General features: G+C 44.4%; 1 protein-coding gene across 3 annotated transcripts in view; it reads right to left on the bottom strand.

Moving 5' to 3' along the window:
• The window catches only part of LOC147618859 (nodulin homeobox-like), a 113,178-nt gene that overhangs the window by 11,104 nt on the left and 85,823 nt on the right, over window positions 1-16,251 (bottom strand). For all 3 annotated transcript variants that reach the window (XM_086773941.1, XM_086773940.1, XM_086773939.1), the window contains exons 9-14: window positions 15,704-15,871; window positions 15,217-15,553; window positions 5,198-5,323; window positions 4,846-4,915; window positions 3,565-3,628; window positions 3,243-3,464 (exon numbers count right to left, since the gene is read on the bottom strand). In XM_086773941.1, the coding sequence (XP_086630067.1) occupies window positions 3,243-3,464; window positions 3,565-3,628; window positions 4,846-4,915; window positions 5,198-5,323; window positions 15,217-15,553; window positions 15,704-15,871 (987 nt within the window). The remainder of the gene's footprint in view (window positions 1-3,242; window positions 3,465-3,564; window positions 3,629-4,845; window positions 4,916-5,197; window positions 5,324-15,216; window positions 15,554-15,703; window positions 15,872-16,251) is intronic.

A 16,251-nucleotide genomic window follows, 5' to 3' on the forward strand; every position in this document is an offset into this window, starting at 1 on the left:
GTAAGATAGAGAAACTAAAGTGGCGGGGCAGTCCTCTCCTGTGGCGGGTGATGATGGCTCTAATCCACCGGTGATGAAGCGGCTGTGGACGAGGTCTTGGTAAGCGTGGGCGTCTCGCTCGACAAAGTGCCATGGCTAAGTCAAGGGTGACTCCTCCTGAAGGACGTCTATGGGACATCTGGCTCACCGAGGGGGTAGTGGTGGTCCTAGTCGTATCTGCCGAAGTGGTCCTAGCCCAAAAAAAATCTGTCATGGCTTGCTGGCGGAGTGGGTCCTGGTGTGTTGTCCTAGCTCGTAAGAGAGCCTCTCGATGATGTCTGGGCTCCAATCATAGTTGTTTCTCGTACCGTTACGAACCCATTCGGTTCGTACGGTACGATATCGTGCGGTTTAAATTTTATTTTATTTTTTTCCCCCCAAAAAACAAATCAGAAAAAAAATCCAATATGCTTTTAAAAAATATAGAAACCCTGCTTAACAAAGATCCCAAATGCTCGCAATACTTCGCAACTTTCGTGTCCACTCACTATTCCATATGGGGTTGTTGAGAGACCTAAAAAATCTGGCAAGGTAGACTGGTAGTGTACACTTGATTGGTAGGATGAGAGAATCTTGCTCATCACTTGGAGATCCCGGGTATAGGTAGGCTAGACAGCTAGATTCTCAAGTTATGTACAAGGGAGAAGATTTGGACATGGCTATTTTGATCCAGAGAGGGGTCCCTAAACCTATCACCCAAGATGCACTGCTCGTATTTGTGCAAGGACGGTCCCTTAGTCATAAACGCTACACTAGGAGACCTTTGGTATTGCATTACCCATCTAGTTTCTTTTTTGGAGACAATTGGGAGATCCAACTGGGAGAGACACATATCCATGTTCTGGTTCCTCAAGCACTATAGACTCCTCCCCTCCCAACCTTCCCTAACATTCAAGCTTGAAGCTCCATAGGTTGTAAGTGTTTTTTTTTTAAACGTAGTTTATCGTACGGTATGCGAAAATTTCATATCGTACCAAAAATTCCCGTACGGTATCGTATTTTCGTACCGTGACAACTATGGCTCCAATAAGAAAAGCCCTGGTGACATAGCTGACAAATGCGGTCTTCTGGCTTCATCCCCTCGTCTCTGCCAGTCTCTACCCTCAGCTGATATGATGAAGTCCAGATCTGTCCAATGGCATTGCGAATGCCATGTGACAGATGGGTGTCCATATATGTAGACCGTGTCACAAAGCCATTTGGGGAGAGATGTAGAAAAAAGTCCCGACAGTGGGCCATCTTCGTGCCTGGGGCTGGACCATGTCCTTTCTGCATCTAGCCTCACAATGTCCATCCTGATCACCCTATTCTGCTCAGAGTGACTAAGGTCCAAGAAGGGGCAGTCCAGGCTGTAATCAAATGGAGGGAGTGCATCAATCGTCATGCCATGTAATCTCAGCCAGGCACACATCTGGGTGTACCAACATCGTGTATCGCCATATGCTGCTAACTGCCTGGAGGAGATAAGTGCTAGGTCTGGGTATCTCTGTCTAGGGAGCTCCCATATCCTCTCCACACATCCGCCACAGCTTCTTTCATATGCACACGGCGGCCTACTGCCAACCACCTTGCGGTTCCATGCCCCAGAACTGTTGGTATGATGACGAATGTCGGTCCACACGCTCCCGTCTTAAGCATGAGGTACGGATTGGGCAAATCACGAAGCGCCAAGCGCAACGGATTTCTCAACGCCTCACCCGACGCAAGAAACGGGAGTTGATGAGTTATACCGACTTTTCTTAGGGCCGAACTGCAAAGAGGCATGGAGGAAACTCAGAGAACATCGCCCTCCCACACCTATCACCTGCCTAGACACATGGCACTCCTATGCACGCTCCCTCTATCATATCCCCCATGAGCCACCCCTACCCCGCCCCACCACCTCCACCTTCTTCACAAAGGGCATGGTCCTCAAGGCCATTCGTAGACTATGCAATGGGCGAGCCCAAGATCATGAGGGACTCACTGCCGAGTACATCTCGCATGCCCATGATACCCTAGCGCCCCTACTAGCCTACATGTTCAATAGAGCCCTTTGTGAAGGATTTCCACCCTCTTGGTCCACCAACACCATCACCCCCATCCTCAAAGCCGGAGATCCACTTGATCCTAATAACTACAGGACGATCATGATCGGCCACACATTGGCCAAGCTCTATGGATCAGTGCTAGAGGCGGAGCTCAGTTCATTTGCAGAGAGCCAGGGATGTAGAGCCTCGGGACAGGCTGGCTTTTTCGGAGGAGCTACTCTACCCTTGACCACATCTTCACCCTCCCTGCCATCATCGAGGAGGGTAGAGCACAACACCAGAGGATTTACTGCTGCTTTGTGGATTTCCGCAAAGCTTTTGATACTGTACCCTGAGCCCGCCTCTTACACCGTCTATAGGAGATCAGAGTCCCATCTGACATGGTTTGGAGCATCATCGCCCTCTATGAGTCCATCACCGGACGAGTGAGAGCCCCAAGAGGTACATCACAGGAGATTTCCAGCACCATTGGGGTGAAACAGGGCTGCCCTCTATCACCCACTCTTTTCGGCCTCTACATTGACGAGATCTCGAGCTTCATTGATGGATTAGGCGGGAGACACAGGCCCCAGCCACCCCGCCCCCTCCCTCGGCAGCCAACCATCACCGGTTTCTTCCAGACCCAAGAGGTGGAGGACACTGACATAGTGGATCTTGTGGACCCTCCACGAGTTGCTCTGGACCTACCTCGCCCAAGAGGAGTTACCTCGAACCGAGCCTCTGCACTCCAGCGTGCCCAACGCCCTCAACCCCCCCGTTGGCCACGATCACCTCATCAGCTTCAGATCCAAGACATGCTCCACCACCATCAAGCTACCTTTCCACGTGACATAGCTGAGGGAGACCTCTTGGCCACACTCGTCAACCCCATGCTTAACATTTTGGAGAGTGGTATACCATCTACTCGGAGCTGATGTTGCTCCCATGTTTTTATGTTCTTAGTATTCCATGACGAGTTTCCATGGACAGTTTTGTATCACCCCAGTGAGATAGCTATATTTATGTTTTCATTCTGATTTATTTTCCATTCCATGATGAGATATGCCATGGACATTATTGCACCACATTGGTCTCATAGGCCCATTGGGTCTTTAGTAGACGCTTAATATATCTTTCTTTCTCTCTCTCTCTCTCTCTCTCTCTCACACACACACACACACACACACCAAATACCTCATAAAACCCACAAGTGTCATGTTCATCAACAGCCGGTTGACTCGAACACGAGTTACTTATGTTTTTGTTGATGGAGCTTCCAGCGTTGCTTTGCTCTTTGTCATCACTAGGTTGAAATAAATGTATTCTTTTCCAACGTTCTGATCTTTGCCACTGCGCAAGAAGAACCTTGCGCTTCTGCTCATGTGCATCCTTTACATATGCGACAACGGGATCCTCCTGAAAGAAGGAATCGTTTATATCAGCAAAGTTGGAAAGAATCTGGAACTGGTACAACAAAACTAACAAAATCAACAACATTATTTGATCTTCTACTCACTTGCATGGAGTCTTCCGAGATTCCTGAAGGGCAAATGGCATCATGAAGTGCATAGTAAAAAGTACTGTATAAAACAGAGTTGGAAATTGGTGAGAGAGAACAGATAATGTGCATATGAGATACATGTATCCACAATCATCTTTTTTGTAATTATAAAGATTTCCTCAATATAGGGTATTCCTAAAAAGCATGTGCACGAATGCGTGTGTGTGTGTCTGTGTGCGATTTAGCAATTAAAGAGTAGCACATTCAGTGTACTTTCTACCAAGGTACAAAGGATTGCAGGAAGAGGGCTGCGAAATCTTCTAGCCTTGAACAATGGACCATTCCTAAGATGTCCCATGATAATGTGTTAGGGTGTCCTTTGGAGACATTTTTCACCGCGGTTCCATGTCCAAGAAGGACATTGCCATTCGAGTTGATAGAAACCAGACGTCCTAGGCCCGGCACCAGATGACCTCAGACACATAAAGACAAGTAGCCACCATCATACCGGCGTATCAAGATGCACACAAGTGACCCTAAGACTCTTATTGCAGAGGTCAAGGAGCAGATGATACAAGGCTATTGATAAGTCTCTACTCATAATGCCCTGTGTGTGTGTGTGTGTGTGTGTGTGTGTGTGTGTATCATGCCACCCTTCCATCTAGCTTTTACAGTCAAATCATTTTTGGCTTCCAGAAGTCTTCCTATTATGTTTAGATGTTTCCATGCAACATGCATGATAGATACTCTCAGACTCATGGACCCTTGTGGCCATTCATAAGAAGACAAATATAATTTCTTTTCTTTTCTTAGTGTTCAACGAAACCTTTTTCCCTTCTCTCCATTTGCCCAAACGTCTTGCTGCCATTTTTACCTTGCCACCACCTCTTACCTCTTCTATTCAGCCCATTTCGACACCCTGCTTGTCTCCTTTTGTGCAGCTTGCCACCTTGTCACTTTCATCCTCTTGTCTTTTCCAATCTGGTTGCTAGCCCAAGCCCTTGCCATCTTGATTCAACTCTTCTCCTCTTTTTGTGAGTGATACCAACTCGACGTTAGCATATGCCATTTGTGTATATCACCTTATCCTAGATTAGTCCTATTCACGGATACTTTAAAAAATACTCATGCAGGCATTGTAAGCCTTCTTTTAGGCCTATGTATTACAAAGATGTTAAAGTGGCACGAAAGGAAAACGTTTAAGGTGCTTTTATCACCACAAATGAATGAAAAGAAGGAGAAAATCTACCATAATTCATTATGTAAGACAATGCACTAGATGCACAAACAAAATACCTGACCAGTTGCAAGTCTTCATCACTCACTGCTTCAGTTGAGAGGGACGATACATGGTCCAGCAACAAAACTGAAAAGAATACTTACAAGGTTTATTTCCATAGGCATACTCTCAACAACAAAGAAATATGCATGTGTACATACGTACACATATACATACACACACAGACATATATGCATGCATACACGCAAATGTGTGTGCATGTGTGCATGTGCATGTGCATGTGCATGTGTAAAAAACTTAATTTCAAATGATATAGAAACTGGAACAACATCTTCAGCCACATGGCAAAAATATGATTCTACTATCAGTTGCAACCAGGAAAAAACAATTTAGATGACAATATCTTACAAAGGTTCTCGCAAACACGTACAGCTGTCTGAACTGTACTGAGAAAGAAGGCACTGTTTCCTGGAGTGAAAGGTCCAACCATGAGACACTCAACAAAGAGGTTCAAGAACCGGTCTTTTTCATCAGCTGCAAACCAAGAAAAACATCTCTAAGTTTCCCATTGAAATCAATGATAGAAATGGTACATTGAAAATTCAGCACCACATTGTTGACTTCTGGCATATTTATTGAGACAAAAACTACAGGTTGTTAACATTGTATGATGTCCATTCAATGAGGGCCAACATTATTATATAGATCCATTCAATGAGGACCAACGTCATTATATATCAATGCAAAGTTCAAACCACGATGTTCTTGTATGTACATACGTATGTACACATGCATGTATGTGCATGTGTATGCAGGTATGTACATGCGTGCGTACATATCTATTTGTGTATGTATGTATACATGCAGGCATGCTTGTTTGTGCGTATGGATGCATGTATGTACATGCATTGGCATGCATATATGTATGTACAAGCATGTGTATGTATGTGTAGCGTGTGCATGCATGTATATGCAAGTATGTATATATGTACATATGTAAGTACTTACGTACATATGCATGCGGGTATGTATGTGTGTCTATGTACATGTTTGTGTGTGTGTGTGTGTGTGTGTGTGTGTGTGTGTGTGTGTGATTTCAATAACTCACCTAGCCATGAGGATAATTCCTCACATCGTTCCTATATGTTGTGGGCTGAGCAAGCAAAATGGCACAGTATGATTGAGGGTTTGCATGCTTTGGATCTCTGGAGACGGCTCATGCCAGACACTCCTGGATTCACATTTCAGCATAATGCTCAGTCGCACTATTTTGCCCGTCTTGATCGATGGTATTTGTTGAATGCAAATCAGTATGATGCCTTTACATGCCGCGTATGGATTGACCACACAATGTGTCTGTCTGATCATGCCCCGGTGTGGTTAGTTCTATACTTTGGAATGGGGATTCATGACCCACCTCTGCCACATAAACAATTACTTCTCATCAACAATAGTTACCTCACTCATGATGCATTTACTGATTTGGTACGCTCGGCTGGGCAACCGCTTTTGCTGCAGTTGAATGAGGATATTGACATTGCATGGCGTTGTTTTGTTTCACGCATGCAAATGCTGATAAGGGACTATGGCAAGTGGTACATGGGCGCTTTACGGGAGAGGGTGGCAGAGGCGAAAAGCATTGTGCAATCTTACACTGAACTTAGTCACACAAGACCACCGATAGTCGAGGAAAATGTCACACTCATGGATGCTGAATTTTGTATCAAGGACAATGATAAACGAAAGATTGCAAAGTCGCAAGTGCGTGCCCGGCAAAAATCAATGCTTGATAAGGGATGCTCTTCCAAGTCTTTTTTCAAAGGTCTCCATGCATCTAGACAAAAACAAGGCATAGCACGTCTTATGTTGTCTAATGGCACGTGGACCTCTTCTAAGCAACAGCTTGCAGAAATGTGTCACTCTCATTTTAGGGATTTGTTTGCCCGTCCTATGCCACTTACACAGTATGCATTGGCTACTTGAACTATGCTTTTGGATGAGGTTACACCGATCCTATCACTTGATGAGGCACAAGGCTTGGAAGAGTCCTTTACAGAGGAAGAACTACAGGTTGCACTTAGAGGTTTGGGCAAATGGAAGTCTCCCGGGTGGGATGGTTTGACGGTTGAATTCTCACACACATTTTGGCCGGAATTGAAGCTTTCATTGCTATGCATGATTAATCAATGTTGGCGTAACGACATGTTGCCTCATTCTTAGAATGAAGGCTTGCTGAAATTGCTCCCAAAAAAGCAACTCTTGAGAATTTAGGTGACTGGAGGCCCATCTCTCTTATGCCAGTTGTTTATAAATTGGTCACCAAAATGATACTTAATCGCATTAAGGGCTAGGTACAATACGGCTTTGTTCCCAAGGGGCAAATTATGGAAAAACAAAGCAAATGCCTACATGGGTAATGAATATGCCAAGTACACTGATCAGGATGTCCTAATCATGCAAGTAGATATTGCTAAGGCATTTGACACTGTCCACTGGGACTTCATAGCTGATGGATCGGATAGGCTTTGGACCCAAAATGCGAAATGCGATTTATTGGCTATACCATGGGGTACTGCTCAATGCATTTTTGGTCGGGAACTTTCGATTGCTTGGACCTTGGGTAAATTGGTACATCACCGCTGCCCACTTAGTGCACTGCTTGATGCCATGGCCACACACCCCTTGCTGTTATATATTGACAAGCTTATCTAGCAGGGCAGCTTGCATGGTATTGCGATGCCGGATGGTTCTCACTTCGTGACACAGGCATATGCTGATGACTCCTCCTTCCCTAGAAATACCCCAGCAGATTTGCAATGGATTATGGATGCCCTTTTGCTTTATGGGCTGGCAGCTGGGTTGCATGTCAATTTTCGAAAGTCGAAGCTATTATCAATCCGCCACTATCTTTGGCATTCTAACCTTTGGCCAGGTCAGATTGTTCCACCTGGTCAGTTGGTCAGGCATTTGGGATACCCAATTGGTTGGGATGTTTCTTTGAAAGATGAGATGGTATGGGTGCTGACTTGATTGGAGTGCAAAATTGATTACTGGAAGCTATCCACTTGGCCTTTGCATGTCCGCTTGCGAATTGTCTAGTTGATCATCATGGCGTACATTCAGTTTCACCTTCCTTTGTTACCCTAGACTAGTAAGCAGATTGATACATTTATGTTTCGTGCCATTGCATGCCTCTGGCGAACACAATCGGATCGCAAAGGGCTTCATCTACTCAAACGTGCTTGTGTGCGCTCGTCAAAAATACATGGGAGCCTGAACATTCTCGACATTCACTATCACATACTGGCACGTAAGGCCACATCGCTTATTGACTTTGTCCATCAAACGCAGCCCTAGACAAAGATGTTGGCAGCCATGTGTGCACACATGAAAGTCGATGCTTATGGTCACTGGGTTTTGGATCACTTGGATGTCATTTTTGGTCATCTTACTGGGCGCATACCAGGTTGCCCTTATGCCATTTCTTTGATTACAGCTTGGCAGCAGATCTTATGTTTCATCCATTGGTCAAGTAGACCTCCACATTCAAGGAACTCACTCCGATCTTAAAGTATTCATTGGAGTCGAGCCTTTCCTCGGCCTTTAGCGCTAGATCACCCAAGAAAGGCTTATCATCTATCGACTTTGGGAATAGGTATGGTATAGGATGTAGTTGATGAGCATGGTATGGTTCTTTCTTTCCCCAGGGCCACCAGGCAGCAATGGCATCTAGGCATGCATCATAGGCCGATATGGCGTGCCATAGCTGAACTTCTGGCTCCATTTCAGCCGGTAGCCCCTCTTGACGAGGAGGATTCATTACCGAATTGGCATTTTGATCATCGACAGCCGGGTTAAGCCTCATTCCCATTCCATCTCCTCACTGCTTCCAAGGCCTACCGTTTGCTTATTCCTTAGCCTTGGATAGTGGAACATGGGAACAAGCTATGGCACTTGGATAAGCCTTTGCCCTCATGGAAATTGACTTTTAAAAAGGTGTGGAAGTCAAAGTTGCCACTTAATCAGCGGGTCTTTTTTGGCGATGCATTACAGGCGCGCTACCAGTTGGCACTCTACTGGCTCAAAGGCGTATTGCTTCAGCTTTAAGTCGATGTTGCTGCCTTGTGCCCGAGACCGTACCTCACTTATTGTGGAGTTGCCGCCTTGTGCCCAAGACTGTACCTCACTTATTGTGGAGTTGCTTGCATTCCCGCAACTTTCTTCAACACTTGACAGTATTGTTGCAGTATAGATTCCCTCAACAGCACTTTGGGATACTTTTTTGGATTTTTGTCAGATTGTCCCCGGCCTTACCGGGGTATGATGATTTCTTCACATGGGTGCACTTCTGGGCTCTTTGGACCATCTATTTCACTAGAAATCATCTGCACTTTTTTGGTGATGTTGTTCATCCCTTCCCCTATTTTCGTGCTACCCTACTCCGGTCTCTCCGAGATTGCTATGATCTTGGCGAGCTTTCTCTCTAGCAGTTTGAAGAATTTTCCCAGTTTTTTTAGTTCGTTCTCATAGTTCCACCTACTTCAGGTGACTATGACTATACAGTTTACTATTTAATATAAACAGTGGTTTCACAAAAAAAGTTAAGTGTATGTGTGTTGGGAGGGGGGGGAGGGGGGGGGGGGGAGAGAGAGAGAGAGAGAGAGAGAGAGAGACCTGTGTCTTGTGACCTGCGTCTACCTCCATGCAATCGAGCCTCGGGTTTTCGTCTTCTGTGCTACTGCAGTTGTGCGCGACCACACACGCGTGTGTGTGTTGTGTAAGATTGCTGCTGTGACGATCAAAAACTCTTGCGAGGATCGTTTTCTGTCCCTTCTATCCATCGCTCGCCTGCTCGCCTCACTTCAGTCTTTTGTATCCCCTCTGGCTTTGGTTCACACTGCCTCTTTTCTTTAGGGTGCGCCTGTGTGTGTGCGCACGCGCGCAACAGCAGTAGTAGTGAAGACATGGCCTCTTCTTCAAATGGTGCTGCTGCTGCAGACAAAGTGTATGCTCGACGTGACCCTTCCGAGGAACAAAAACACAGACACATTGCTGCTTTCAGCGACAAACCCTGCACCTATGGATGTTGCCGATGAAAATCTTGCACCTCATGTCAGCCCTGATGCGCAGTATGTCTACGATGTGCTTCATGAAGACTTTCAGCAAAGCCGTATGAGTTGGGACAAGCCCATACCGGCCTTCACTTACAAGATTGCTTTGCCGTCCATTGTCTCTCCTGTCAGAAAGAACTCAAAGAATGCAATCATCATATTTTTCCCAAGGAAAATGCCATCAGCGGATGATGTTGCAAAACAGATTAAAGCTGTGTTGTAGGGACATGTGGTTGAGTGAGTATATTTTTCTGCACCGGATTCTATGCGGTGCTCCTTACTGAGCCTAAGCATCGAAATGTATTACTGGAGGTATCGCCATTGATGTTTGGCATGCAGATGGTACATGCGTTACCATGCTCCCCTATGAAAGACTACCAGGGTCTTATTCGTCATAGTTGTCCGATGTGGGTGGAGTTGGTTAACCTCCCTGAATATATGCAGAAAGATCTCCCTTTCATTGCTGCCTCTCTTGGCAAGGTAGTTTTCCCTCCTCGTCCACAGGGAGTCTCAACAGATTTTGTATCTTGTGGGACACACATAAGCCTATTATCCCCTCTATTGCTATAAAGGTTGAGAATGTGAACATGGGTGCTAAGTATTTTGAACTTAAATGGGGTGTATTTGCGGGTGCTTGCTACAGATGTCACAAGTTTGGTCATGTGTCAGCGAAATGCCCACTGTTGTTGCATCAGCCTCCCCCCCTGGTAGTACCATAGTCTAATTTGCCTGCATCTAACAGTGTCTAATGATGTGTATGCAAATGCAAAGGGCACAGACAAAACAAGGAATGCATCTACTCCTGTGCAACAACCCCCACCAATGAAAAATATGAAAGAGACTGCTAAAGAGAAAGGAAAAGACAAGGTGCAGCAGGATGGGTGGCAAACCCCAAACAAATCGGCACGTGCTTCCACAAGGCCTCAATTATCAAGAGCATGGGATGAGTGTGAGGTCGCATTGGGTCAATCTACAGTGCTCCGTGATGTAAATGTTGTTGGTGCCCTATGGACGGACGTTGTAAAAAAGGAAGTCGAATGTGGATGTTTCTAGTCACCCTGGCTCTGATATGATGGTGGATTGCATGGATTATATGGCCCATGATGCCTGATAATTTTCTCTTTTGACTTACACCTACTACATTTTATTTCTTTCATGTATATATATATACCTAGATGAATCCAGGAACATGACCAAATTCACCTTTTAGGAACGTGCATGTTATATACTCATGGTAGTCAACCTACAAGATTATATAACTACCAACTCCATTATGCATAGTATGGACTAGATACTACGACATCCCCACTAACGTCATCATCAGTGCCCAATAGTGGGTGTAGAACTCTATATCAAGATATGTTCTCACATACGCACTCCACACACGCACAGACACACACACACACACATAAAAGCATATATTCACACAAAGCCCTTCATACTAAGTTTCTGTCAAACCTCCGGAGATGCGGGCAGACTCAGCCATAATGAAGCCTAGCACTAAGGGAAGTAGCAAATAGAAAGAATTAGTACAACAAATAAGTAGTTGACAAGGCAAATGCACCGCTAAAGATAGAAAGAATTAGCACAAGAAATGTATGTCATACAATGTCCAGGGTCTCTGTGATCCTCAAAAATGGAGGCTCTTCTGGCATTATGTATATAAAAAACAGCCACATATTGTGTGTTTACAAGAGCACAATCAACATACGTTTGTTGGCAAACATGGGCATTTTGCAGATTATGACATCTTTTATGTTGGATGTGATGGATATTCTGGTGGTGATGGATATTCTGGTACTCTGATGATGGTCAAACATGAACTGAATCCATGTCTTGCTTTCACATATTCTCGTGGATGATGGATGGTGATTCAATATCTCTTGCATGGGGAAACATATGAATTTGTATCGGTCTATGCACCTCAAAATTCAGCTCACAGAGCACGATTGTGGTCGGAGATTGTAGCTTATCCATGGTTATGCAATGCTTTCCTTTGTGGAGATTTTAACAATGCTCCAAATCATGATGATAACACGACGCATAGATCGGGCATGCTGAATATGGAATGCAGCTCATGGGCTGATATGCTATCTTGCATCAATGCTTCTGATATCTGGGTATTGTCCAAACCTCATGACAAAGGCTATACTTTCCATCATAATGCGCATTCTCATTACTGGGGAAGATTAGACCGGTGGTACCTGCCAAATTTTGACACGTATGATAACTTCACATGTGACATGTGGGTGGACCACTCGATGACCCTTTCAGATCATGCACCCCTTTGGTTGGGAGACTAGACATGTGGGTGGACCACTCGATGACCCTTTCAGATCATGCACCCCTTTGGTTGGGAGACTATTTTGGTATGAGTACGTATGCATGTAGACTGCCTATGCAAAAACTTCTTATTGTTAACAAAAGCTACCTGATGCACCAACAATTTGTTGACATGGTAAAGCATGCAATCCGCCCTTTGCTCCCTCAAGCATGTGAAGATATGGATGTAGCATGGCATTCTTTTGTAATGTGAATGCAGCAGGTTATTGCTTGGTATGGCCAACACTATCTAGGTGAGCAAAGACAGCAGGTAGCAAATGCAAAAGAAACAATTCATGAATACTCGCAATTATGTCAGCCAAGACCACTGCAAGAAGTTGAGATGCTTGATCTTTTGGCCACCCGAAATTGCATCACTCAAAATGACCAGAGAAAACTACAGAAATTGCAAATCCGTGCACGTCAAAAATCCTTTGAGGACAAGGGCTGCTCATCCAAAGGTTTCTTCAAAGGTTTGCATGCAACCAGACAGAAGCAATCTATTGCTCGAGTTAAGAAACTTGACAAGAGTTGGACCATGGATAGCTTTGAATTAGAAAGTGAGTGTTTGAACCATTTCCAACAATAGTTTGCAGCCCCACTGTCACCTTCTCAACGTGAGGTTGAAGCCAGAAATGTGTTGTTGGATGAAGTGACTACTATAGTGTTGCCTGAAGATGCTCTCAACATGGACATGCCTTTCTTGCAGGGGGAACTTGATGATGCATTAAAATCTCTTGGCACATGGAAATCCCCAAGATGGGATGGACTCACCATGGAATTCTTTCATACCTATTGGGATCAAATCAAGGATACAATCCTTCATATGGTTAATCATTGTTGGGAGATTCAACTACTCCCGTCCTCATGGAAGGAAGGCTTGGTTAAGTCTGCCCCGAAAAAGCAATTGTGTGAGTCTCTTGCTGATGGGCATCCGATAACATTGATGCCTGTTATACATAAGCTCATAACTAAAATGCTGGTCCATCGGTTGAAAGGTGTCCCTTATGCGGGTCTCCATCCGGCTCAATATGGTTTTGTATCGCGTAGGCAGATTAATGATAATATAACAAATGCCCACATTGGCATTGCATATGCCAAGTACACCAACCACGATGTGCTAATCATGCAAGTAGATATTGCCAAGGCTTTTGATAGGGTGCATTGGGAATACATTGCTCAAGTAATGAGCAAAATGGGGTTCGGTCCTAAGATGAGTAATGTTATATATTGGTTGTATAAGAATAGCACTGCTGCACTCCGCCTTCTGAAATTTGAGCTGGTATGCTCTCCTAAAATGCATGGAGGACTCAACATCCTGAACATTCACTATCACTTGATTTGCGAGGAAAGCTACCATGCTCCCTACTTTTGCTGCCCAAATGCAACTATGGACGAAAATGCTGGTTGAAATGTGCACCAGGGTGCAGACTGATGCATTTGGCAATTAGGAGACCACTCTATGGGACTTTATCATGGGCTGTTTCAAAGGTACAATTCCTGGCAGCCCTTTTTCCAACCGTCTGATCACAAACTGGCAAGAGATCCTACAATATATGTTTTGGTCGGGGAGACCTTCTCAGGTGTATAACAGCATGGCGTTGGAAAGTGTGCATTGGAGTTGTATGTTTCAAACACCCCTTGTAGTGGCTGAACCCATAAAGGCATACTTTCTTGCCTGTAAAGGAGTCAAACATGTGCAAGATGTTATACAACCTAATGGTTCTTTTATTTCTTTTCCTTTGGCCAATAGGCGCTATGGTTTCGGTATGCACTCCCGGCCAATTTGGCATAGACTACGAGAGTTGCTTCAACCCTTCCTACCTACCCCCATGCTAGAGATGCAAAATCCTATGGATGATTGGAAAATGGATCGACAAGAGACTGGTTACACTGCCATTCCTATGAAGGAACTAACAGTAGCAAAGGCCTATAGAATATTGATTCCCCCACCGTGGATAAAGCAACATGCCAATCAGCTTTGGAGACTTGATAAACCTCTCAGATGGACTCGGTGCCTACGCTGCTGTATATGGAAGAATGGTCTTCCTTTGAAGTAAAAAGTTTTCATATGGAAATGTCTCCTCGGGGTGTGACCGGTGGGGATGACATTGGCACAACAACGTATTGCATCGCCGCACTTTGTGCGCTGCTCCTGCCGCACTAAGACCATTTCACACCTATTATCGCAGTGTTCGGTTACCACACAATTCATTGCAGCATTGTCGGCATGCCGGCAGATTTGTTTCCCATCGAAACGTTTCTTGAAGCAATTTTGGCTCTTTGGGAAGTTCCCCTCATCGCTGGACGCATATGCCCCTTTCTTTGCTTGGGTCCGATTTACTACCTTCTGGACTATCTAGCATGATAGAAATCATGAGACCTTCATGCATGCCCCCTTAGATATGTATGCATTTTTCAAGCATTCTTTGCATACCTCTCTATATGATGCCTATCATATAAGAGACATTTATCTTGCATATCTTAGAAGTGTTTTCCCACTGTTTCTAGCTTCCATCCACTCTTGGTGGTAGTGGTTCTACATTAAGTTAATTAAAATCAGTGGTTTCACAAAATAAAAATAAAAAAAGTGTGTGTGTGTTATAAGTATATAGATATGTGTGCATGTGAGTACTTAAGTACATACGTATGCAGGTATGCACATGCATACGTACATATTTATGCATGTGTGCACGTACATATGTATGCATGCGTGTATGAGTACATATTAATATAAATGTATGTAGATAAAACTGATATGTAAATTTACATGTCCAAATGCACGTAATTGGTATGTAATTTTCACATGCCCGAATGCAAGCATGCCATGATATCTAAAACGTCCAGACTGCATAAGGTGAGAAAAACTTGAAAACTATTTGAAACCAACCAGGACATATCTAACCTTACATGTCCAAATGCACTCATGCCATGATACCTAAAATGTCCAAACTAAATAAGGTTAGAAAAACTTGAAAACCATTTAAAACCAACCAGGGCATATCTCAGGGTTGAAGCAATGCAAATTTGCCAAGATCTTTACAAACAAAGATGATCTCTCTTGCGAATAAGAAGCGAACTGCAGTTGCCCTGCCGACAGCGAACAACCAGATGAATCATCTGGCAATAAGGCAGCACCACTTCCTGATGTTCTTGCTGATGATCCCCCTGAGCTTTTAAAAGAATGCATCGCTGCACCAGCAGCTCTAAATGGATCATATATAAGCACAGAATCTGATCCAGGCTTGATCTCGTCTGTCACCAAACTGCCACACCATCCTGATAAGAAATTTGTTGGTGATTGTGCCAGGACTTTCGCCAAATTGGGTGCCTGCTACCAATGGACATGGTAATATGAAATCAGAATCAGAAACATGGGACATTGCCTATCCGAGAGAAAAATACTGCAACCTGGCAACAATGGCACTAGGTTTTTGCTTTGTGGATAAGCGGAAAGAAAATTAGGGGAGTTTGTGCGCACAATATAGTCCATTACGGAGTTCCGAAAATTTGAATCATCTGAGAAGATGTCCGCCAAACGCATTGCATGTATATACAAAAGACCAGACGGTACTTCCTCATCTTCATCTTCCGATTCTTGGAAATCTCTAGGTTCTTCAAGTAGAGCCTTCCTCACAAGAGCGAGCACCTGATCAAAAAGAGTCAAGAGAGGAATCAACAATATTATTCTATGAAGGGATGTCAAGGCATCATTTCTCTCCACATCAAGGATCCAACACAGACAACCTAAACCTGTGGTTGAACCCTTGATGCAGAGGTGGTCTTCGGGGGCCAAAACAGGTTTAGGTCTTAAGGTCTTGGGGAGCCATGAGACCAATGACGATACAATAAGTAGTGGGAGATGCATAGGGCCTCCCATATAACCTAAACAAAGCATAATGTACCTGAAAAAAAAAAGGTGGAAACTATTAAGTATCCCAGGAAGACTGACCACCATTATTATTAAGTATCCCAGGAAGACTGCCATCATTATTAAGTATCCCAGGAAGACTGACGGCCAATGGAGGC

Source organism: Cibotium barometz, chromosome 34 (genome assembly GCF_041138505.1).
Source record: "Cibotium barometz isolate CiBa-2024 chromosome 34, ASM4113850v1, whole genome shotgun sequence".
Lineage (NCBI taxonomy): Eukaryota > Viridiplantae > Streptophyta > Polypodiopsida > Cyatheales > Cibotiaceae > Cibotium > Cibotium barometz.